Here is a 24,689-nt window from a genome sequence, read left to right on the forward strand (position 1 = left end):
TAGAGATTCTATGATTTGTTCTATGTTAATTGGGTACAGTACTCCTATTGAGGCCTTGCCCCAGTGATATATAATGATTTAACATAACTTCCTTGCTTCTGTGCTCTATTCCTCTATTAACAAATCAAGGATCCTGCATGTGTTTTTTAAACAGCCTTATCGATTCACCCTACCACCTTCAAGTTGTAGCATGCGGTGCAGGTTTCCAGGACAGGAGATCTTGATTAGAACTTGTGACTCACCCCAGCTGCTTCTAATGACAAACTCAAAGTGACATTGTCTTAAACTTGAGACGCCGGAGTGCCAATGGGTAGCAAGAGAGTACTACTGTTAGAAGTGGCTGGGGAGAGCGTGCATCCATAGTCAACATTGGAATCAGGTTATGCTGCTTTTACACTTTCAAAGGCACGGAGAGTGAATATAAAGCTCTTGTTTTACAGTTTCAAAGGCACTGAGAGTGATTAGAAAGCTCTTGTTTTTTTCCTTGATGAATAATACAAGAGCATCACAAAATGGTAATCAGGTTCTTAAGGTGCCATGTCTGGTGCTAATTTCTTCACTCTCCTTATGCCAGTGCAATTAGCCAGGCTGAATAGGGACTCCCCAAGCATTGTTGTCTGTGAAATCTGGGCTAAGTGGGTTAAATTATGAGGATAGGTTGCATCAGCCAGGCTTATATTGGAGTGAAATATAATATTGAAATATGGGGGAGGGGGTTTAGCTCAGTTGGCTGAACAGCTGGTTTGTGGTGCAGAACAAGGCCAACAGTGTGGGTTCAACACCCGTGCCGGCTGACATTATCCATGAAGGCTCCACCTTCTCAACCTTGCTGATCCTCAGGTTAAATCCCCACCTCCCCCTCCCCCTCAAAGGGGAAAGCAACCTATGGGATCTGGGACTATGGAAACTTTACTATTCAATTAAATATGGAAGATTAAAGAGTGATCGATTTGAGGTGTTTAGGATTGAAATGGGTTGATGAGTAGACAGAGAGAACCTGTTCCTACATGGAGGGAAAACATAAGAAGGGATTGAATCTTAAAATCAGATGTAGACCTTTCAGGGTGATGTCAGGATTCAAAGGGGAGAAGAAATCTGGAACTCTCTTACCCAAAATAGCTGTTGACAGCTGAAAATTCCACATTCATAGCTTTTTGTTAATAATGATCAACAGGGTTTGGAATCAAGATACAGGGCAGCTACATTCTGACTGAATGGTTGAACAGGCACGAGGGACTAAAAGGCCGATTCCTGTTCCTATGTCTCAAATGTTGTTGAGTGATTCATCCCATTTCTTTACATCAGCATCAGGAAAGAAAACATACAAAGGAGACGGTCAACTTTAACAATCAATACCCTCCTTGGAAGGCTCCAGGGCACTGGGAGATGCCAGTCTCTTTATGATCTGACATGTAAACAGTCTGGAAAAACAAGGATTTTTCAAGGATGAGAATTTGAAAATTGAGATGTTGCTCAACCAGGAACCAATATAGTCACTCCGTGTATTCCAGATTCTAATCACATACTTGCTTATATTGCCTACTTGGCTCTTTCGCCAATTGTTTTAATTTGTTGTTCTCTCATCTTCAAGGAGCAGAACCCAGATTCTCCAATCGAGCTAGATAAATGAAGTTCCTCACCTCTGGAACCCTGCACTCTCTCCAAAGCCTTCACAATGTCCGATATTGGACACCTCCAGTTAAGGCTGAGGTTTTTTTTAAAAAAAAGTTTCATCATAACTTTCTCACTCCCTTGCACCATTTATAAAACCTTTTTTATTCATTCAGGGTTTGCTGGCTGGGCCAACATTTATTGCCCCTGCCGAACTGCCCTCGAGAAGGTGGCAGTGAGCTGCCGTCTTCAGCCACTACAGTCCCCGTGGTGTAGGTACACCCAAAGTGCTGTTCAGGAGGGAGTTCCAGGATTTTGACCCAGGGACGGTGATATATTTCCAGATCAGGATGGTGAGTGGCTTGGAGGGGAACTCACAAGTGGTGGTACTCCCATATAACTACTGTCTTTGTCCTTCTAGGTGGTAGAGGTTGAGGGTTTGAAAGGTGTTGTCTAAGGAGCCTTAGTGAGTTCCTGCAATGCATCTTGTAGATGGTACACACTGCTGCTTCTGGGTACACACTGCTGCTTCTGTGTATCGGAGGTGGTTTGTGGATGGGGTGCCAATCAATCCAACTGCTTTGTCCTGGATGGTATCGAGCTTCATGCATGTTGTTGGAGCTGCACTCATCCAGGCAAGTGGGGAGTATTCCATCACACTCCTGACTTGTGCTTTGGAGATAGTGGACAGGCTTTGGGGTGTCAGGAGGGCAGTTAATTGCCACATAATTACTAGCCTCTGCCCGTTCAATATTTATATGACTAGTCCAGTTTATTTTCTGGTCAATGTAAATTCCCAGGATATTGACAGTGGGGAATCAGTGAGGGTAATGCCTTTGAATGTCAAAGGGCAATGGAAAGATTCTCTTTTGTTGGAAATGGTCATTGCCTGTCACTTGTGTGGGAGAAATGTTACTTGCCACTTGTCTGCCCAAGCCTGTGTTTTTATTGAAGTTTTCAAGTTTTCTACATCAGACACATCAAAACAAAGTAAAAGGAGAAAAAAGCCATAAGTATCTTTGCAAAGCAGTTACAGCACATAAAAAAAGTCATCGTCAACATCGGAACATATTTGAATTCAATAAAAATCTGGAATTAAAAGTCTAATGATGACCATGAAACCATTGTCAATTGTAAAAACCCAGCTGGTTCCCCTTTAGGGAAGGGAATCTGCCACGTTTACCTGGTCTGGCCTACATGTGACTTCAGACCCACAGCAATGTGGTTGGCCCTTAACTGCCCCGTCAAGGGCAGTAAGGGGCGGTCATGAAGTGAGTGGTCACACACAAGGCAGATCTGGCTCGAAGGCATTGGTCTGGGCACTTTATACCCGTTAGTGGGGTAGCTCTGGCAGGAAAGTGGTGCAGAAGGTGTAGATGGAGAGGTTCTCTCCAAGATTGGCATGTTTACTGGCTACCAGACCTGGCAAAAAACAGTTAAAGACCTGGCTAAGGAGTTGGGGGGGACCCGAGGTGCAGCGACAATTGTGAAAATGGCACGGGGGGTAAGGATCTTCGCCAGTGGGAAAGCTCCAGATGGAACAGTTGATGGCCTTCATCAAAAACATATTTCGCCAGCAAAGGAAGGAGATTTTCTATGAAAATCATAGAATCACAGAATCCCTATAGTGCAGGAGGCCAAGACACACGCAACCTTGTAGAAATGGGCATCAAGACAAAGGAGAGGAGGTATTAGGAATGAAAAACAAAGCCCCACTCAAAGAGGTGGATGTTAAGAAGGTTGTACTGAAGGATCCTTATAGAGGGAATTCAGAAGTGTTGGGCTCAAGCAGCTAAAGGCAGTCAGGGAAGGGAGGCGAGATGCATAAAGGATCAGGTTTGATGACGGGAAGGTTGGAGAGTTGCAGAGATAGAGAGTGGAAAGGAAGAAAAGGAATTGGCTGTGTTGCACCACCATTCAATGCAATTGTGGCTGACCTGTGGTCTAACTCCATATACCCACCTTTGCCCCATATATCGCCTTAACCTACGATCAACAAAAATCTATCAATCTCAGATTTAAAATGAACAGCGCATCCAGCATCAGCCAGTATTTGTGGAAGAGAGTTTCAAACTTCTACCACCATTTCTGTGGAGAAATGTTTCCGAATTTCACTCCTGAAGGTTTGGCTCTAATTTCAGGGAATGCAAAATACAATCCTAATTTACATAATCTCTCCTCGTTTAACCCTTGGGGTGTCCAGGCATCATTCTGGTAAACCTGCACAGTGCTTCAGATGAGGCCAATATATCCTTTCTAAAGTGTGATGTCCAGAACTGTTCACAGCAACTCCAGGTTTGATCTATCTAGGGCGTTGCATGGCTGTAGCATAACCTCCTACATCAGTGTTTTTCAAACATTTTTTCCGGGGACCCATTTTACCAACCGGCCAACCTTCGAGACCCACTCCGGCCGACCTTCGGGACGCACCATTTTCTCTTATCTTGTTTGCCGCTGACAAAATGGAGGAATCGCAATCACGCCCAACGTACGTGACGTCGAGGTTCGGGAGACGTGACCTGCTCTCTGTCTCCATTCATGCAGGAAGATTATATTGCATTTTTAAAAAAAAATCTTCTGCGCCTTCGATTGCACAAATTTGCGTGCAACAGCCGGCTTTTAACAATGCTGGCTGCGAGCGGCCTTCAAAATGACGGCTACGACTATATAAAAAAATGCGGGCGCACTGCACATGCATGCCAGCCCATCGGTGCGCATGCGCAGGACCGCGTAGTTCTGTGCATGCGCACCGATGAGTAGTCATGCATGTGCAGTGCACCCGCATTTTCTTATATGGTCGCGGCCGTCATTTTGAAGGCCGCTCGCAGCCGGCATTGTTAAAAGCCGGCTACTGCGGCTGTTGCACGTGAATTTGCGCAATCCGGAGCGACAGACAGCTCCGTGACCCTCCCGACACCCGTTCGCGGGTCGCGACCCCAACTTTGAAAATGCCTGCCCTACATGAAGGGATTTAGACACAAGGTTGAGGATTGAAAATATTGAGAGACCTGGAACAAACACTAGTCAACTAGAGTGAACAGGACTGATCAAGGCAGCAGAATATTTGACAAGTCCTGGACCACTAAGCTGCTTTACTGGAATAGTTGAAAATGGAGATGACTAAAGCATCGATGAGGATTTCAGCAATACATGGGCTTTGGTAGGAGCGGAGATAGCAGCTAAAGGCTCAGTCCAAGGCAGTATGCGACAGTGAGCTTAGCTGGTTCAAACTGAATCAGTAGATGGTGAGAGGAATAGAATCAGTGCCTTTTTAAAATAATCACCCTTGGGCTGTGAGCATCACAGGCAAGGCCAGCGTTTATTACCCATTCCAAATTGGCCACAAAAAGATGGTGGTACGCCACCTCTTTGAACAGCTGACGTTCATGTGTGTAGGTACTTCTGTAGCAGCTTGATACAGTTGATAGAGCGACACGGGGGCACAATGGTTAGCCAGGGACTCAGGTTCAATTCTAGCATTGGGTGACTGTCTGTGTGGAGTTTGTACGTTCTCCCAGTGTCTGCGTGGGTTTCCTCCGGATTCTTCCCACAGTCCAAAGGTGTACAGATTACGTGAATTGGCTATGCTAAATTACCTCTTGGTGTCCAAAATGTTAGGTGGGGTTACTGAGTTACAGGGATAGGGTGGAGCATGGCCCAGACGGCGCGTGGGCCTAGATGAGGTGCTCTTTCAAAGGGTTGGTGCAGACTCGATATGCTGAATGGCCTCCTTCTGCACTGTAGGAATTTTATGACTGAATTGCTAGGTCATTTCAGAGGGTCAACCAGCCACATTGCTGTGGGTATGGAGTCATGCGTAGGCCAGACCAGGTCAGGCCGGCAACTTTCACAAATCGGGTATTGTATTTTGTTGCAGATTTATTAATTAATTGAAGTTAGATTTACCCCCAGCTGTCATATCTATAAAAGGTAAGGAGGGGCAAAAATAAACATTGGACCACTGGAAAATGTGGCTGGAGAAGTAATAATAGGAAACAAAGAAATGGCAGATAGAACATAGAAAAATACAGCACAGCACAGAACAGGCCCTTCGGCCCACGATGTTGTGCCGAACCTTTGTCCTAGATTAATCATACATTATCATTACATTTACAGTGCAGAAGGAGGCCATTCGGCCCATTGAGTCTGCACTGGCTCTTGGAAAGAGCACCCTACCCAAGGTCAACACCTCCACCCAACACTAAGGGCAATTTTGGACACTAAGGGCAATTTATCATGGCCAATCCACCTAACCTGCATATCTTTGGACTGTGGGAGGAAACCGGAGCACCCAGAGGAAACCCATGCACACAAGGGGAGGATGTACAGACTCCGCACAGACAGTGACCCAAGCTGGAATCGAACTTGGGACCCTGGAGCTGTGAAGCAATTGTGCTATCCACAATGCTACCGTGCTGCCCTTAAGAACAAATTAATCTACACTATATCATTCTACCGTAATCAATGTACCTATCCAATAGCTGCTTGAAGGTCCCTAATGTTTCCGACTCAACTACTTCCACAGGCAGTGCATTCCATGCCCCCACTACTCTCTGGGTAAAGTACCTGAGGAAGGAGCAGCGCTCCGAAAGCTAGTGACATCGAAACAAACCTGTTGGACTTTAACCTGGTGTTGTAAGACTTCGTACTGTGCTCACCCCAGTCCAACGCCGGCATCTCCACATCTCTGGGTAAAGAACCTACCTCAGACATCCCCCCTATATCTTCCACCATTCACCTGAAATTTATGTCCCCTTGTAATGCTTTGTTCCACCTGGGGAAAAAGTCTCTGACTGTCTACTCTATCTATTCCCCTGATGATCTTATAAACCTCTATCAAGTCGCCCCTCATCCTTCTCTGTTCTAATGAGAAAAGGCCTAGCATCCTCAACCTTTCCTTGTAAGACCTACTCTCCATTCCAGGCACCATCCTGGTAAATCTCCTTTGCACCTTTTCCAAAGCTTCTACATCCTTCCTAAAATGAACTGTACACAGTACTCCAAATGTGGCCTTACCAAAGTTTTGTACAGCTGCATCATCACCTCACGGCTCTTAAATTCAATCCCTCTGTTAATGAACGCGAGCACACCATAGGCCTTCTTCACAGCTCTCTCCACTTGAGTGGCAACTTTCAAAGATGTATGAACATAGACCCCAAGATCTCTCTGCTCCTCCACATTGCCAAGAACTCTACCGTTAACCCTGTATTCCGCATTCATATTTGTCCCTCCAAAATGGACAACCTCACACTTTTCAGGGTTAAACTCCATCTGCCACTTCTCAGCCCAGCTCTGCATCCTATCGATGTCTCTTTGCAGCTGACAACAGCCCTCCTCACTATCCACAACTCCACCAATCTTCGTATCGTCTGCAAATTTACTGACCCACCCTTCAACTCCCTCAAACTTACAAGATCCTGCATGGCCTGGATAGAGTGGACGTGGAAAGGATGTTTCCTCTTAGCAGAGGACACAATCTCAGACTAAAGGGACGAACCCTTAAAAAAGAGAGGAAGAGGAATTTCTTCAGCCAGAGGGTGGCGAATCTGTGGAACTCTTTGCCGCAGAAGGCTGTGGAGGCCAAATCACTGAGTTTGAAAGGAGCACAATGTGGATTTATTATCTAACTCAAATGATAATTACCATAAAATGCAGCGTATAAATCAATCTGCTGGATAACATGGCCCCATTTATTCAGCGACGAAATGTAAGTTTAGGCCTCCACTCTGTGTACACGTCAATTCACCCCCGCCGCCCGCCAAATTTCTCATCTAATGCACGTTGAAAGCTATACATGCATGAGCTGGCCACAATTCCTCGAGATATTTGTTTAGGGTTACAGCAGCTGCATTGGTTCAAGCAGGTGATACAGCCATGTTGCCAAGAAGATTCATAAGAGTTTAAGACATGCCCAGACAGAGCAGAGCGTGACTGAGGAGCAGAAATGGACTCTCCAAGAGGGCAGCAAGGTGGCGCAGTGGGTAGCACTGCTGCCTCATGGCGCTGAGGTCCCAGGTTCGATCCCGGCTCTGGATCACTGTCCATGTGGAGTTTGCACATTCTCCCGGTGTTTGCATGGTTTTCACTCCCACAACCCAAAGATGTACAGGGTAGGTGGATTGGCCACATTAAATTGCCCCTTAATTGGAAAAGTGAATTGGGTACTCTATTTTTAAAAAAAAGAAATGGACCCTTCCTGCACCAACACAAATGGCGGACATTTTGTCCTCTGCAGAGAAGTTGGCTCCTGATTGTCAAAGAATTTTAAGAGTCTTCAACAGTCAACTTATACATCACGATCTATGCTACAGGTCTTGAGTCTTGAAAATATTTCTCTTTAGATCACAAAGAGGTGACAAGAAGGGAGGTTGAATCCGAACATAGCACAGGAGTCCTATTTTGAGCAATGCACTGAGCGGGTTCCTTACATTAACTGTTCAGCTCTTTCGCAGAAGAAATGTGGCCAGAGTTTATTTTGAGGCTCACTGTAAACCAAGTCAAATGAATCTCCAAATATAATTGTAACTCTACAACAAATTCTACAGAGCTAATTAGTCTCTGGTCCTTTCACAGAAGAATACATCTGAGTGTTAAGGGTTCTGCTCTGCAGGTGACCATTCAAATGAATAAGGTTCAGCTATCAAAGCTACTAAGTGAAACCAGTTGGAAAAGTCTGTAACATTGTCACTCGATCAGCCTCTGGAGATAAAGACTCATCCAAGGTTACACGCTTCATCCAAAAACAAAAGCATAATTGTTAGAAAGCAAGCATTTATTGTGTGGAGAGGGAAAGAAATGACAAAGATTTCTAAAAGGTGGAGACCAGTTCTGTAAGAGTTAAAAACAACTTAATTCGTAGGAAGATCTCATCTACAACCGCACTCATCCACCACCATGTCATCATAATGTCTCAAAACCACATTGTCATTGTTATCATAATAAAGCATTGAAATAGGAGAGAGTTTAATGGGAACACAGCAGGGTTGGGGAGTGTGGTCAGGGTCAGTGGCATGCACTAGTGTTTGCAGAATGGCATGGTTGGTGCCGTTCAGGCTCTCACTCAGTGGGTAGGGGCACTCGCCGTGGCAGTAGTTAGCCATGTAACCCTGGGGGGCGATGATCCAGTGTTGCCAGCCTACATCCTTGAACTGGATGTGGAGCCTCCTTCGTTTGCAGACGCGGCTGAACGCAAGGGGCAACTGGAAGGAGCTCCTCTTCTTCCTGGATGCTTTGCATTTTTCCCGATTCAAGGTGACCACCAACAGGGAGACGCGCAGCTCCCGGGCAATCCAAGCGCAGGCTGGGCTCGGTGCCCGCTCATTCCCCATCAAGGAGCTTCCCACCTCCAGGAATGCCCCCTGGTTACTGCTCGGGCGTCTCCAGGCCCTGGTGATCCGGGTCAGGTCGAAGTAGAGGGAGCCGTGCAAGGTCTGGAAGGACTGCGAGGCGATGAGTTCCTGCCTGGAGCTGGGGGTCTCCCCCGCCTTCCAGATGGACAGGGTGCAGGTTGCTGCTGCTCCGGGGATTGGGTAAGGGTCTCCGAGGAGAGTCAGCTCCAACTGTGCAAATGTGAGCTCTTCCACTTTTTCCAGCACCGACAAATTGAAACAAAGTCGTGTCCGCACGCACAGCCATGGCAGGGATCCCAGCCCAGAGATCGGACCACCTGACAAAAGAGAAGGTCAAAGAGTTCATCATCTGAGCAAGAATGGAGGAAAAGCTCAGCAGGTATGCCAGCATCTGTCAGGAGAGAAACTGAATTAACGCATCGAGCCATGGACGCTTGGTCGGAACTGAAAAGAGAGACAATGTTATAGCAGTGTCTTTCAAACTTTTTTTCCGGGAACCCATTTTTACCAACTGGCCAACCTTCGTGACCCACGGCAGCCGACCTTCGCGACCCACCGTTTTCTGTTACCTTGTTTGCTGCTGACAAAATGGAGGAATCGCAATCGCGCCCAAAGCACGTGACAGCGAAAACAGCGCGGGAGCAGAGAGAGCCAGGACAGCGAAAACAGCGCCGGAGGAGAGAGCCGGGATATTTAAAAAGTGCGGGAGGAGAGAGCCGGGACAGCGAAAACAGCGCGGGAGCAGAGAGAGCCGGGACAGCGAAAACAGCGCCGGAGGAGAGAGCCGGGAGATTTAAAAAGCGCTGGAGGAGCGAGCCGGGACAGCGCTGGGAGAGGTGAGTGCACAAAAGGTGTGGCAGGAGTGCCTTGAGACACGTAGTGCTGATTGGAACAGAGTGCATCTGAGTTTAGGTGAGTGACTGAGTTCGGGTGAGTGGCGAGAGAGGGCTGTGCTTTTGTTGGTGTTCGGGTTTATCCTTGAGGTTCTATAAAGAAATTTTTTTTTTTAATATTTAAATTAATTAACTAGTTGAATATGGCTGGACAGGTGATGTGCTGTTGCTGTATGATGGAACTGGTGGATCCCATTGAGACCATCAGTGACCACATCTGCAGCAAGTGTTGGCTGCTCGAGGAATTTCGGCTCAGAATTGATGAGCTGGAGACCGAGCTGCACACACTGCGGCACATCAGGGAGGGGGAACATTACCTGGACGCTTTGTTTCAGGAGGCAGTCACACCCGGTAGAATACGTTCTGTTAATTCGGACAGTGGTCAGGGACAGAGTGGTGTGACTGCAAGGGAGGCAGGTAGGGGGGTCCTGAGTTTAGGAGTTGATGAGCCTCAGCCCTTCACCTTGTCCAACAGGTATGAGGTACTTGCTTCCTGTGTGGATGAGGAAGAGGGCTGTAGGGAGGATGCGTTGACTGACCACGGCACCGTGGTACAGGAAGCCATTCAAGAGGGGGGAGCAAAAAGACAAGTGGTAGCTGTAGGGGATTCTATAATTAGGGGGATTGATGGCATCCTTTGTAAGCCAAATCGAGAGTCCCGCATGGTATGTTGCCTGCCCGGTGCCAGGGTGAGGGACATCTCTGATCGGCTTGAAAGGATTTTGGAGAGGGAGGGGGAGGATCCAGTTGTTGTGGTCCATGTTGGGACTAACAACATAGGTAAGACTAGGAAAGAGGACCTGTTTGGGGATTATCAAACACTAGAGACTAAATTAAAGAGCAGGTCCTCCAGGGTTATAATCTCTGGATTACTACCCGAGCCATGTGCCAATTGGCATAGGGTTGAGAAAATTAGAGAAGTTAACACGTGGCTAAAGGAGTGGTGCGGGAAAGAGGGATTCCATTTCATGGGGCATTGGCATCAGTACTGGGGCAGGAGGGACCTGTACCGTTGGGATGGTCTTCACCTGAACCATTCTGGGACCAGTGTTCTAGCGAATAGGATAAATAGGTTGGTCACAAGGACTTTAAACTAGCAAGTTGGGGGGAAGGGAAGTGTAAAGCTATGGACAGTATAATGGTTAATGGAGATCAAGGCAGCAGGTTACGTGACAGGTTATTATGTAGAGATATGGGTTCAAAGACAAGGAAAATTAGGAGAAAGGGTAAGAGGAAAAATAAATTGCGATAAGTTACTGATCAAGGTGTTAGGATTCATAACAAAGACACAAAAAAACCAGCATAAGTGTACTTTACCTGAATGCTCGTAGTATACGAAATAAGGTAAATGAGTTGATGGCGCAAATCATCGTGAATGACTATGATTTAGTGGCCATTACTGAAACATGGTTAAAAGATGGTCACGACTGGGAGTTAAATATCCAAGGGTATCAGACTATACGAAAGGATAGAATGGACGTTAAGGGCGGTGGTGTAGCTTTGTTGTTTAAGGATGGCATCCAGGCAATGGTAAGGGATGATATTGATGCTATGGAGGACAAGGTTGAATCAATTTGGGTGGAAATCAGGAATAGTAAGGTGAAAAGGATACTGATAGGAGTAGTCTATAGGCCACCAAATAGTAACAGGATGGTAGGGCAGGCAATAAGCAAAGAAATAACGGATGCATGTAGAAATGGTACAGCGGTTATCATGGGAGATTTTAATCTGCATATCGATTGGTTTAACCAGGTTGGTAAAGGCAGCCTTGAGGAGGAGATTATAGAATGTGCCCGGGATAATTTCCTGGAACAGTATGTAATGGAACCTACAAGGGAACAAGCGGTCCTAGATCTGGTCCTGTGTAATGAGGCAGGATTGATTAATGATCTCATAGTTCAGGATCCTCTTGGAAGGAGCGACCACAATATGGTGGAATTTAAAATACAGTTGGAGGATGACAAGGTAAAATCAAACACCAGTGTTTTGTGCTTAAACAAAGGCGATTACAATGGGATGAGAGAAGAACTAGCTACGGTAGACTGGGAGGAAAGACTTCATGGTGAAGCAGTTGAGGAACAGTGGAGAACCTTCCGAGCGATCTTTCACAGTGTTCAGAAAAGGTTCATACCGACAAAAAAGAAAGACGGTAGAAAGGGGAAAAATCGACCGTGGATATCTAAGGAGGTGAGGGAGAGTATCAAATTGAAGGAAAAAACATACAAAGTGGCAAAAATTAATGGGAGACTAGAGGACTGGGAAGTCTTTAGGGGACAACAGAAAGCTACGAAAAAAGCCATAAAGAAGAGTAAGGTAGACTATGAAAGTAAACTGGCTCAGAACATAAAAGCAGATAGTAAAAGCTTCTACAAATATATAAGACAAAAAAGAGTGACAAAGGTAAATATTGGTCCTTTGGAAGATGAGAAGGGAGATTTAATAATAGGAGACGGGGAAATGGCTGAGGAGCTGAACAGGTTTTTTGGGTCAGTCTTCACAGTGGAGGACAGAAATAACATGCCAGTGACTGATGGAAATAAGGATGATAGGTGAGGACCTTGAGATGATTGTAATCACTAAGGAGGCAGTATTGGGCAAGCTAATGGGGCTAAAGGTAGACAAGTCTCCTGGCCCTGATGGGATGCATCCCAGAGGGTTAAAAGAGATGGCTAGGGAAATTGTAAACGCACTAGTTATAATTTATCAAAATTCACTAGACTCTGGGGTGGTCCCAGAGGATTGGAAGGTAGCAAACGTGACACCACTGTTTAAAAAAGGTCGGCAGAAAGCGGGTAATTATAGGCCGGTAAGCTTAACTTCGGTTGTAGGGAAAATACTGGAATCTATCATTAAGGAGGAAAGGAGGGGCAGCACGGTAGCCTTGTGGATAGCACAATTGCTTCACAGCTCCAGGGTCCCAGGTTCGATTCTGGCTTGGGTCACTGTCTGTGCGGAGTCTGCACATCCTCCCAGTGTGTGCGTGGGTTTCCTCCGGGTGCTCCGATTTCCCCCCCACAGTCCAAAGATGTGCGGGTTAGGTGGATTGGCCATGATAAATTGCCCTTGGTGTCCAAAATTGCCCTTAGTGTTGGGTGGGGTTACTGGGTTATGGGGATAGGTGGCGGTGTTGACCTTGGGTCGGGTGCTCTTTCCAAGAGCCGGTGCAGACTCGATGGGCTGAATGGCCTCCTTCTGCACTGTAAATTCTATGATAAAATAGCGGGGGACCTGGAGAGAAATTGTCTCATTGGGCAGACGCAGCATGGGTTCATAAAGGGTAGGTCGTGTCTGACTAATTTGGTAGAATTTTTTGAGGACGTTACCAGTGCAGTAGATAACGGGGAGCCAATGGATGTGGTATATCTGGATTTCCAGAAAGCGTTTGACAAGGTGCCACACAAAAGGTTGCTGCATAAACTAAAAATGCATGGCATTGAGGGTAAAGTGGTAGCATGGGTAGAGGATTGGTTAACTAACAGAAAGCAGAGAGTGGGGATAAATGGGTGTTTCTCTGGTTGGCAACCTGTAACTAGTGGGGTCCCTCAAGGATCAGTGTTGGGCCCGCAGTTGTTCACAATTTACATAGACAATTTGGAGTTGGGGACCAAGTGCAATGTGTCAAAGTTTGCAGACGACACTAAGATGAGTGGTAAAGCAAAAAGGGCAGAGGATACCGGAAGTCTGCAGAAGGATTTGGATAGGTTAGGTGAATGGGCTAAGGTCTGGCAGATGGAATTCAATGTTGCCAAGTGTGAGGCTATCCATTTTGGGAGGAATAACAGCAGAATGGATTATTATTTAAACAGTAAGATGTTAAAACATGCTGCTGTGCAGAGGGACCTGGGTGTGCTGGTGCACGAGTCGCAAAAAGTTGGTGTGCAGGTGCAACAGGTGATTAAGAAGGCTAATCGAGTTTTGTCTTTCATTGCTAGAGGGATGGAGTTCAAGACTAGTGAGGTTATGCTGCAATTGTAAAGGGTGTTGGTGAGGCCGCATCTGGAGTAGTGTGTTCAGTTTTGGTCTCCTTACCTGAGAAAGGACATATTGGCACTGGAAGGAGTGCAGAGGAGATTCACTAGGTTGATCCCAGAGTTGAGGGGATTAGATTATGACGAGAGGTTGAGTAGACTGGGACTGTACTCATTGGAGTTTAGAAGGATGCGGGGGGATCTTATTGAGACATATAAAATTATGAAGGGAATAGAAAGGATAGATGCGGGCAGGTTGTTTCCACTGGTCGGGGAAAGCAGAACTAGGGGGCATAGCCTCAAAATAAGGGGAAGTAGATTTAGGACGGAGTGTAGGAGGAACTTCTTCACCAAAGGGTTGTGAATCTCTGGAATTCCTTGCCCAGTGAAGCAGTTGAGGCTCCTTCTTTAAACGTTTTTAAAGAAAAAGAGAGATGCCTTTCTAAAGAATAAAGGGATTCTGGGATATGGTGTATGGGCCGGAGAGTGGAGCGGAGTTCTCAAAGATCAGCCATGATCTCATTAAATGGCGGAGCAGGCTCGAGGGGCCAGATGGCCTACTCCTGCTCCTAGTTCTTATGTTCTTATGTTCACCACATTTCACCTAAACATTACAATTAAAAATGTTTTAAAAAAAGACACTTAAAAATCAATTAATAGATAAAGCTTCCAAATACGACCTGCAGGCACTTTGTTTTGGAATGTTCAGAAATCAAGATTTAAAATGTTGACATCTCTTGGTTGAAGTTACAGCTGCGGTGAAACCATCTTTGGATCACTCATTCTTGGATTAAGAGACTTCCACTGCATCAGCATCAAAGTTCAAAAAGCAACCAATCACCATTCTCCCAGAACTTTTTGCAGCCGGCTTTCAATAATGCCGCAGCTGCGGCCTTCAAAAAGGCTGCGAGCGGGTCAGCACGGTGGTGCGGTGGGTTAGCCCTGCAGCCTCACGGCGCCAAGGTCCCAGGTTCGATCCCGGCTCTGGGTCACTGTCCGTGTGGAGTGTGGTAGTCACCACTAGCTGTATTATATGTATTACGGTAAGACACATATACGAGAGGCACATGGGTAAATCCCTGCCTGCTGGCTCCGCCCAGTAGGCGGTGTATAAATGTGTGTGCTCGCCGGTGCTGCAGCCATTTTGGTTCCAGCTACAGGAGGCACAACATCTTTGCTCAATAAAGCCTCGATTATTCCACTACTCTTATCTTGGTGGTAATTGATAGTGCATCAATTTATGGTGCAAAGATTTTATAACGATGGATCTTCGCATCAAGCCTGATCGCCTGCAGCTGAGCCCTCAAGCAGCCAAATCTACGCCCGCTTTTGACCACTGGCTAGCCTGCTTCGAAAGCTACCTCCGAACATCCGCTGAGGAACCCTCGGATGCGCAGAAGCACCAAGTCCTTTATTCACGGGTGAGCCCTGACATTTTTCCTCTCATCCGGGATGTACCCACTTACTCCGAAGCAATGGAGCTCCTGAAGGGACATTACGTTCGGCCAGTCAATCAAATGTACGCCAGGCACCTCCTGGCCACGAGACCGCAACTCCCCGGGGAGTCTCTGGACGATTTCTGGCGTGCCCTGCACATCCTAGGTAGGAACTGTGACTGCCAGGCAGTTTCGGCAGTCCAGCACACAGAACTTTTAGTCAGAAACGCCTTCATTGCGGGCATCAGGTCTGCGTAAGTCCACCAACGCCTATTGAAAGGGGGTACGCTTGATCTTGCGGGAACCAGGCAGCTCGCCAATTTGTTAACAGTGGCCTCCCGTAACGTCCAGTCGTACGCCCCCGACCGCACGGCACCCTCATGGGCATAGTGGGCCCCACCAGTTACCGACCCCAGCCCACCGCAAGCCTGCGTCGCGCAGCAGCCAGCCAACCCCGGGGTGCCCAAATGCTATTTTGGTGGGCAGAACCCCCTGGTGCCCGGCGCGGAGCGCAACCTGCAACGGATGTGGAAAGAAGGGACACTTTGTTTCTGTGTGCCAGGCCCGGTCGGTCGCTGCTGTTTCTAGGCCCAGCGTTCCAACACCCCCCACACGCGACGCAGGGGTGCCGCCATTTTCCTCCTCGCAAGCCATGTGCGGCCTGTGGGCACCGCCATCTTTAATGCTGCCCGCCATGTGCACCCTGTGGGCGCTGCCATCTTCGGCGCCATTTTGGACGGCACCTCAGGACCCCGGTTCGTCTGGAAGCTCGTCTGGCCGTTCATCGCCGCCACCACCACTGACAAGCGCAGGCCTCCCAGCATCTGCCGCAGATCGCCTCGATCACCCTGGACCAGTGCCGGCCCCGCAACTGCAACGACAACGGTGAAAATCAATGGGCATGAGACGACCTGCCTTTTTGACTCTGGGAGCACAGAGAGCTTCATCCACCCCACGACGGTAAGGCGCTGCTCCCTCGCGGTACACCCAGTTACCCAGAAAATCTCCCTGGCCTTCGGATCCCATTCCGTGGAAATCCGGGGGTACTGCATTGCGACCCTCACCGTCCAAGGCGTAGAGTTTAGCAACTTCCGGCTCTACAATCCCCCCCCCCCCCCCCCCCCACCACCTCTGCGCTGCCCTGTTACTCGGCCTGGACTTCCAGTGCCACCTCCAAAGCTTAACCTTAAAATTCGGCGGACCCCTACCCCCCCTCACCATATGCGGCCTCATAGTCCTCAAGGTCGATCCATCTTCCTTGTTTGTGAACCTCACCCCGGATTGCAAACCCGTCGCCACCAGGAGCAGACAGTACAGTGCCCAGGACAGGACCTTCATCAGGCCGGAAGTCCAACGGCTCCTGCGGGAAGGCATCATTGAGGCCAGCAACAGCCCCTGGAAAGCCCAAGTGGTGGTAGTAAAGACTGGGGAGAAGCACAGGATGGTCATTGACTACAGTCAGACCATCAATCGGTACACGCAGCTCGACGCGTATACCCTCCCACGCATATCTGACATGGTCAATCAGATTGCACAGTATCGGGTCTTTTCCACAGTGGACCTGACGTCCGCCTACCACCAGCTCCCCATCCACCCGGAGGATCGCCAATACACTGCGTTCGAAGCAGATGGCCGCCTCTATTACTTCCTTAGGGTTCCCTTCGGCGTCACTAATGGGGTCTCCGTCTTCCAACGTGAGATGGACCGAATGGTTGACCGGTACGGACTGCGGGCCACCTTCCCGTACCTAGACAACGTCACCATCTGCGGCCAGGACGCTAACCTCCTAAAATTTCTCCAGACCGCCAAGCTCCTTAATGTCACGTACAGTAAGTAGAAATGTGTGTTCCGCACCAACCGCTTAGCCATCCTTGGCTATGTCGTGGAAAATGGAGTTCTGGAGCCCGACCCCGACCGCATGCGCCCACTCATGGAAATCCCCCTCCCCCACTGCCCCAAGGCCCTGAAACAATGCCTGGGGTTTTTCTCCTACTATGCCCAGTGGGTCTGTAACTATGCAGACAAGGCCCGCCCACTCATTCAGTCCACAGTTTTTCCCCTGACAGCTGAGGCCTGCCAGGCCGTCAACTGCATCAAGGCAGACATCGCCAAGGCCACGATGCACGCGGTTGACGAGTCCCTCCCCTTCCAGGTCGAGAGCAATGCATTGGACATAGCTCTGGCCGCCATCTTCAAACTGGCAGGCAGGCCTGTGGCCTTCTTTTCCGACACCCGCCATGCCTCCGAAATTCGGCATTCCTCTGTCGAAAAGGAGGCCCAAGCCATCGTGGAAGCTGTGCGGCATTGGAGGCATTACCTGGCCGGCAGGAGATTCACTCTCCTCACTGACCAACGGTCGGTTGCCTTCATGTTCAATAATACATAGCGGGGCAAGATCAAAAACGATAAGATCTTGAGATGGAGGATCGAGCTCTCCACCTATAATTACGAGATTATAGGGAAGCTCAATGAGCCCCCTGACGCCCTATCCCGCAGTACATGTGCCAGCGCACAAGTGGACCGACTCCGGGCTCTCCACGATGGCCTCTGCCACCCAGAGGTCACCCGGTTCTTCCATTTCATCAAGGCCCGCAACCTGCCCTACTCCATTGAGGAAGTCAGGACCGTCACCAGAGACTGCCAGGTCAGCGCAGAGTGCAAGCCGCACTTCTACCGGCCAGATCGAGCGCACCTGGTGAAGGCCTCCCGCCCCTTTGAGCACCTCAGCATGGACTTAGTGGGCAGCACGGTAGCATTGTGGATAGCACAATTGCTTCACAGCTCCAGGGTCCCAGGTTCGATTCCGGCTTGGGTCACTGTCTGTGCAGAGTCTGCACGTCCTCCCCGTGTGTGCGTGGGTTTCCTCCCGGTGCTCCGGTTTCCTCCCACAGTCCAAAGATGTGCGGGTTAGGTGGATTGGCCATGATAAATTGCCCTTAGTGTCCAAAATTGCCCTTAGTGTCCAAAATTGCCCTTAGTGTTGGGTGGGGTTACTGGGTTATAGGGTGGAGGTGTTGACCTTGGGTAGGGTGCTCTTTCCAAGAGCCGGTGCAGACTCGATGGGCCGAATGGCCTCCTTCTGCACTGTAAATTCTATGATATCTAAATTCTATGACTTCACAGGGCCCCTCCTCTCCACCGACCGCAACGTGTACTTTCTGAACGTGGTCGATGAGTACTCCCGGTTCCCTTTCGCTATCCCATGCCCCGATATGACTTCTGCCACGGTCATTAAAGCCCTCCACAGTATCTTCACACAGTTCGGTTTCCCCACCTAGGTCCACAGCGATTTGGGATCCTCCTTTATGAGTTCCTGCTCAGCAAGAGCATTGCCTTGAGCAGGACAACCAGCTACAACCCCCGGGGAAACGGGCAGGTGGAGAGGGAGAACGGGACGGTCTGGAAGGCCCTGCGGTCTAAAAATCTCCCGGTCTCCCGCTGGCAGGAGGTTCTCCCCGACGCGCTCCACTGCATCCGATCGCTCCTCTGCACCGCGACTAATGAAACCCCCCATGAACATCTCCTTGCCTTCCCCAGGAAGTCCTCCTCCGGGGTCTCGCTCCCAACATGGCTGACAGTTCCTGGACCCGTCCTCCTTCGCAAGCATGTGCGGACCCAGATGGCCTGGTGTGGGGAGGGAGGGTGGGTTTGTTGCATTGAGGCGATACATAAATGGAATATTTTTTTTTAAAAAGAGGAGGGTTTTGGAGGAGAAAGGTCATAGTCTAAAGTTGCCAAACTCAATATTTATCCTCGAGGGCTGTAACGTGCCCAACCGGAGGAGTCGTCGCTGCTCCTCCAGCTCTCTTGGGCTTCACTGGAGCATCGCAGCAGGCCAAGATGGATAAGTGGGCATGAGAGCAAGGTACTGAGTTAAAATGGCAAGTGACAGAAAGGTTGGGGTCATGCTTGCGGACTGCCCAAAGGTGTTCCACCAAGCAGTCAGCTAGTCTGTGTTTAAACTCCCCAATGTAGAAGCTTTGAAGGATGAGGTGGGAGAGGGTAAAGGGGCAGGTGTTATACCTTCTGTGATTGCCTCCTCCCTCCTCACTGTTCAAGGCACCAAGTATTCCTTTCAGGTTAAGCAGCGTTTTGCTTGTACTTCCTTCAATCTGGTCTAATGTATTCTCTTTGCTGCTCCCAATTTGGTCTCCTCTACATTGAGGAGACTAAACACAGACTGGGTAACTTTCCAACCCCAGGAAAGTGGGAGGCCCCAGACAGACTGATCCTTACCTTCAGAATAATTGAATAGAATTCTAGAATGATTATACACACACTGAGGGGAATAGATTTTACACCCATGATCGCCACGAGCGCAAAGTCCCGCGAGAGTTGAAAAACAAGATTCTCACCAGTGAGGAGAGTCCCCAATACCTCCGTTGCCAGGTGAGGGGGTGGGAAAGAGTGGTGGTCATCCTGATGTTTGTAGGGCGGTCTTCCGTGTCCATGGTGTGTGTGTGTGTGTGGGGGGGGGGGGGGGGGGGTATATTTTTTACACAGATTGGAGCACCCTTTAAAGATGGCACCCAAACCTCTGTGGAGTCAGCCTTGCCGGCTCTATCAGGCCCCACCCCACCAGAGTGACGGTGCAAAGCACGCCCCCAGTTTTTCTGTGCACTGAGTGCCAGAAAATATGGTCTTAAAACTCAGCTGTGCATCTGGATGGATACATGCCAGTTTTCAGTCAAAGCCTGACACTCTGACAAATTTTGGTAAAAGTCCACCCAAAGAGCCCAATCATCTTGGTTATCTGTGATGATCCTCGAAAAGAGCAACTTACCCAGTCCCTCTCCATCACCTTCTTCCTGTAAACCTACAAATTCCTCATCTTCAAATAATGATCCAAATCTCTTTTGAAAGGCATGTTTAATCTGCCCCCCATACCACCACCACACACACACACACACACACACACAGGCCGTGCATTCCAGTTCTGCATAGAAAAAGATTTCCTTCAAGTCACTCTTGCTACTTTTCCCAATCTCTTTAAAATCGGTGTTCTCTGGCTCTCAACCCTTCCACCAACGGGAACAGTTTCTCTCTATCTACTCTGTGCAGACCCCTCAATTTTGAAAAACTCTATCAAATCTCCTCTCAACCATCTCTTCTCCAAGGAAAATTATCCCTATTTTTCCGAACTATATTCATAACTGAAGTTCCTCATCCCCCAAACCATTCTTGTGAATCTTTTCTGCACCCTACCTATTGCCTTCACATCCTTCCTAAAGTGTGGTGCCCAGAACTGGACACAATACTCCAATTGAGGCTGATCTTGCATTTTAGAAAGGTTTAATATAACTTGTTTTTGTAATTAAAGCAGCAATTTATTTTGGATCCCATATGCTTTATTAACCTTGCTCTCAACCTGCCCTGCAACCTTCAATGTGCAGTGGGTCCTCCGGGACCCTTTGTTCCTGCAGCCTCAAGCAGCACTCCCAGCCCCAGACTGACCCCCCACCCCCACCCCCACCCCCACCCCCCACCCCCCACCCCCCACCCCCCACCCCCACCCCCACCCCCTCCAGGAAACAGACAGAACTGTGAACATCCTGCAGCCCCCATCAAGATGACAGTGTGACTCCCTTTAAGGGTTTTACTTGCTGTTCAGGCAGTATTACGGAGAATATACACAACCTTCCCAATCAACTCCGAGACCCAGCTTCAGTTTACCCTCATGAGCTTCCTCCCACCCCATCAGCATATCGATAGAACCCATTCACCCATTCCCTACAGTGCAGAAGGAGGCTATTCGGCCCATCGAGTCTGCATCGACCCTCTGAAAGAGGGTCTATCCCCGTAACCTCACCTAACTTGGACTGTGGGAGGAAACACATGCAGACACACAAATTCCAGTCAACCAAGGCCTGAATCAAACCTGATCCCTGACCCTGTGAGACAGCAATGCTAGTCTCCCTTCAAAATGTATTTATAAAATTTGTCTCAGCCACTCTATACGGTACTATCGCATGCTAATCTTACTCTGGATTAAGAGAACTACCCTGGCTGGTCCAAGCCCTCTCCCCCAAACCACCTGCCCCGCCCCTTGTTAGGTTCACTTACCCAGATTGGGGAGGTGACGGAGGGTGTCTCCATCCACCCCTAGCTCCTCGACTCTGCACACTTCAGCATCCGAATTACCCTGGGTGAGGGGCGTGGATCTCTTCTGGAACATCTTCCATAACCGAGCTGGGACAGGCCTGGGATCAGAGGGCTGGGGTCTGCTCCACAAACCCAATGCTTTTAGAAAGGCCTTTTCCTGAACCTGAGCATCCAGCAGCTCACACAGTCCGACAGAGCAAAAGAAAATCACTGTGAAACATATCGTGAGCTGACCCAGAGGAGCCATTGCTGGCTTCCACACTCAAGGAGTGATAAAGAACAGAGAGAGACCTGGACCCAGCTCCTGTTACAAGCCAGGACCAGTTTCAACAACCATGCTGATTGGTGATTAAATCTCTCTCTCTGCAATTACCATTTCAATAGGGAGCTCCCAAGCAGCCTCACATTGAGGGGCAGGGAACTTCCCGCCCTCCTTCAAACAGATGAAATCCTGACTGTTGGTGTCCCTGGGCCTGAATGTCTGAAATCAGCTTCCAACAGACATCAATCCTCACTTGTGGTTAGTTTTCAGTGGCACTTCAAAGGAGCTGAATGAGAGTGTTTGCATCTGAAAGGATTTCCCTCCTTATCCCAGACGGTCACTGCTGGACTTGATGTCCACATCCTAAGCTCCCCTTTGACTTCGACGCCTCCTGTGGCTTCTCCCAGACTGAAGTGTGTATTCCTGACATTCTTGAGGGAATGGGGCTGCTAGGAGAACTTTCAAATCAGAAGAGAAAGAACAAAAAGAGATCAGAGTATTTTCTAAATGATGAGAAATTAGGAGCTGTGAAGGAGCAGAGAGATTTAAGGAATCCAAGTACAAAAATCACAAAGTTAATGAGCAGAGACAAAAAAAGTCAAAAGATTAATGGAATGTTGAGCATTATCTTAAAGAGGCTGCAGTGGAAAGGGGTGGAAGCGATGTTAGTTACATCATTAATAAAAACAGACAATGCTGCATGAACTCAGAAGATCAGAAGGGGCAGCACGGTAGCATTGTGGATAGCACAATTGCTTCACAGCTCCAGGGTCCCAGGTTCGATTCCGGCTTGGGTCACTGTCTGTGCGGAGTCTGCACATCCTCCCCGTGTCTGCGTGGGTTTCCTCCGGGTGCTCCGGTTTCCTCCCACATCCAAAGATGTGCAGGTTAGGTGGATTGGCCATGATAAATTGTCCTTAGTGTCCAAAGTTGCCCTTGGTGTTGGGTGGGGTTACTGGGTTATGGGGATAGGGTGGAAGTGTTGACCTTGGGTAGGGTGCTCTTTCCAAGAGCCGGTGCAGACTCGATGGGCCGAATGGCCTCCTTCGGCACTGTAAATTCTGTGATAATCTGGCGGCATCTGTGGCGAGAGAAACAAGTTAACATTTCGAGTCTGGCTTCTTCAGAACTGAATTATATCAATCTCTGGTTAGACCAACTACTGTCAGGTCTGGCCACAGAAAGGATAAATCGATCTGGGAGGGGACTTGGCAGATTCATCAGAAAGATAACCTGGCCAAAAGGGTTAAAATTCTGTGAGCTGGTTGCACAGTCTAGGTTCATATTTCCTTGCCTCTTGAAGATCGAACTATTTCAGGGTGGCAGCCTAAACTAGTGGAGTGCCACAGGGATCAGTGCTGACGCCACAATTATTTACAATTTATGTTAATGACTTGGACGAGGGAAGTGAATGCACTATTTCCAAGTTTGTCGATGAAACAAAAATTGGTGGGAAGGCAAGTGGTGAGGTTACATGAAGAGTCTACAGCGGGATATCGACAGGTTAAATGAGTACATTACATACATAGAACATACAGTGCAGAAGGAGGCCATTCGGCCCATCGAGTCTGCACCGACCCACATTAATCCCTCACTTCCACCTTATCCCCGCAACCCAATAACCCCTCCCAACCCTTATGGACACTACGGGTAATTTAGCATGGCCAATCCACCTAACCTGCACGTCTTTGGACTGTGGGAGGAAACCGGAGCACCCGGAGGAAACCCACGCACACACGGGGAGAACGTGCAAACTCCGCACAGACAGTGACCCAGCGGGGAATCGAACCTGGGACCCTGGCGCTGTGAAGCCACAGTGCTAATCACTTGTGCTACCGTGCTACCCTACTGGGCAAAAACTTGGCAGATGGAATATAATGTAGAAAAATGCAAAGTTATGCACTTTGGTAAGAAGAATAAAGGAGCTGAGTATTATTTAGGATGGTATTTTCCGATTACCCCGCCACGTGTTTTGCGGTAGGGGAGGCAGCCCACAAGCGGGATCTACCGGTCCCAACATTTACAACAGGATTTTCCGTTGAGAGCATCCCTTGTGAAGCGCAACAATTACTCACTCAAGTCGAGAAGAGATGAAATCAATCGAGGCTTTAATAAGCAAGACATGTTCCCCAGCAGCTCAGTTACAGAATGCGGCTGCTGGGAGAACTTGAGCTCTTCTCCTCCGCCTTCAGGGCGGAGCCAGCAGGCGGCAGATCCAACCAGGACCCGGGACCTGTCAGCCAATAGCCTCTCGGTCTGGAGGAATTTGCGGAGGTTGGCGTCGTGGTCCTGCTGGTCATGGCCGCAGATGGTTACATTGTCGAAATACGGGAATGTGGCCCGCAACCCGTGCTGATCAACCATTCGGTCCATCTCCCGTTGGAAGACCGAGACCCCGTTCGTGATGCCGAATGGGACCCTGAAGAAGTGGTAGAGCCGCCTGTCTGCCTCGAAGGCCGTATACTTGCGGTCACTCGGGCGGATGGGGAGCCGGTGGGATGCGGACTTGAGGTCCACGGTGGAAAAGACCTTGTACTGTGCAATCCGATTGACCATGTCGGATATGCGGGGGAGAGGGTACGCATTGAGCTGCATGTACCGACTGATGGTCTGACTATAGTCTACGACCACCCTCTGCTTCTCCCTGGTCTTCACAACTACCACCTGGGCTCTCCAGGGACTATTGCTGGCCTGGATTATGCCTTCCTTCAGCAGTCGCTGGACTTCAGACCGGATAAATGTTCGGTCCTGGGCGCTGTACCGTCTGCTCCTAGTGGCGACGGGTTTGCAATCCGGCGTGAGGTTCGCAAACGAGGAAGGCGGTTCAACCTTGAGGGTCGCGAGGCTGCAGATAGTGAGTGGGGGTATTGGGCCTCCGAATTGGAAAGTAAGGCTCTGGAGGTTACTCTGGAAGTCTAACCCCAAGAGAGTGGGAGCGCAGAGTTGGGGAAGGACATAAAGCCTATAATTCTTAAACTCCCTCCCTTGCACCGTTAGGTTCACGATGCAGAACCCTTTGATCTCTACTGAATGGGACCCCGCAGCCAGGAAAATCTTTTGGGTACTCG

At 48.9% G+C, this 24,689-nt stretch overlaps 1 protein-coding gene across 1 annotated transcript; it reads right to left on the minus strand.

Moving 5' to 3' along the window:
- Positions 1–6,031: 6,031 nt before the first annotated feature.
- LOC140428185 (protein DVR-1-like) lies at positions 6,032–21,802 on the minus strand. Its single transcript, XM_072514356.1, has 2 exons — positions 21,321–21,802; positions 6,032–9,277 (listed from the first exon to the last, which is right to left on the minus strand). The coding sequence occupies exons 1-2, from the start codon at positions 21,604–21,606 to the stop codon at positions 8,478–8,480; spliced, it is 1,086 nt and encodes a 361-aa protein (XP_072370457.1). The 5' UTR covers positions 21,607–21,802; the 3' UTR covers positions 6,032–8,477.
- Between the last annotated feature and the right edge of the window lie 2,887 nt (positions 21,803–24,689).

Source organism: Scyliorhinus torazame, chromosome 8 (assembly GCF_047496885.1).
Source record: "Scyliorhinus torazame isolate Kashiwa2021f chromosome 8, sScyTor2.1, whole genome shotgun sequence".
In the NCBI taxonomy this organism is placed as follows: Eukaryota; Metazoa; Chordata; class Chondrichthyes; order Carcharhiniformes; family Scyliorhinidae; genus Scyliorhinus; species Scyliorhinus torazame.

Coding starts and splice junctions, on each gene's coding strand:
- LOC140428185 (XM_072514356.1), bottom strand. CDS start 21,606: ATGGCTCCTCTGGGTCAGCTCACGATATGTTTCACAGTGATTTTCTTT. Junction 9,278..21,320: donor CCGTCACCTCCCCAATCTGG/GTAAGTGAACCT, acceptor CTCTTTTGTCAG/GTGGTCCGATCTCTGGGCTG.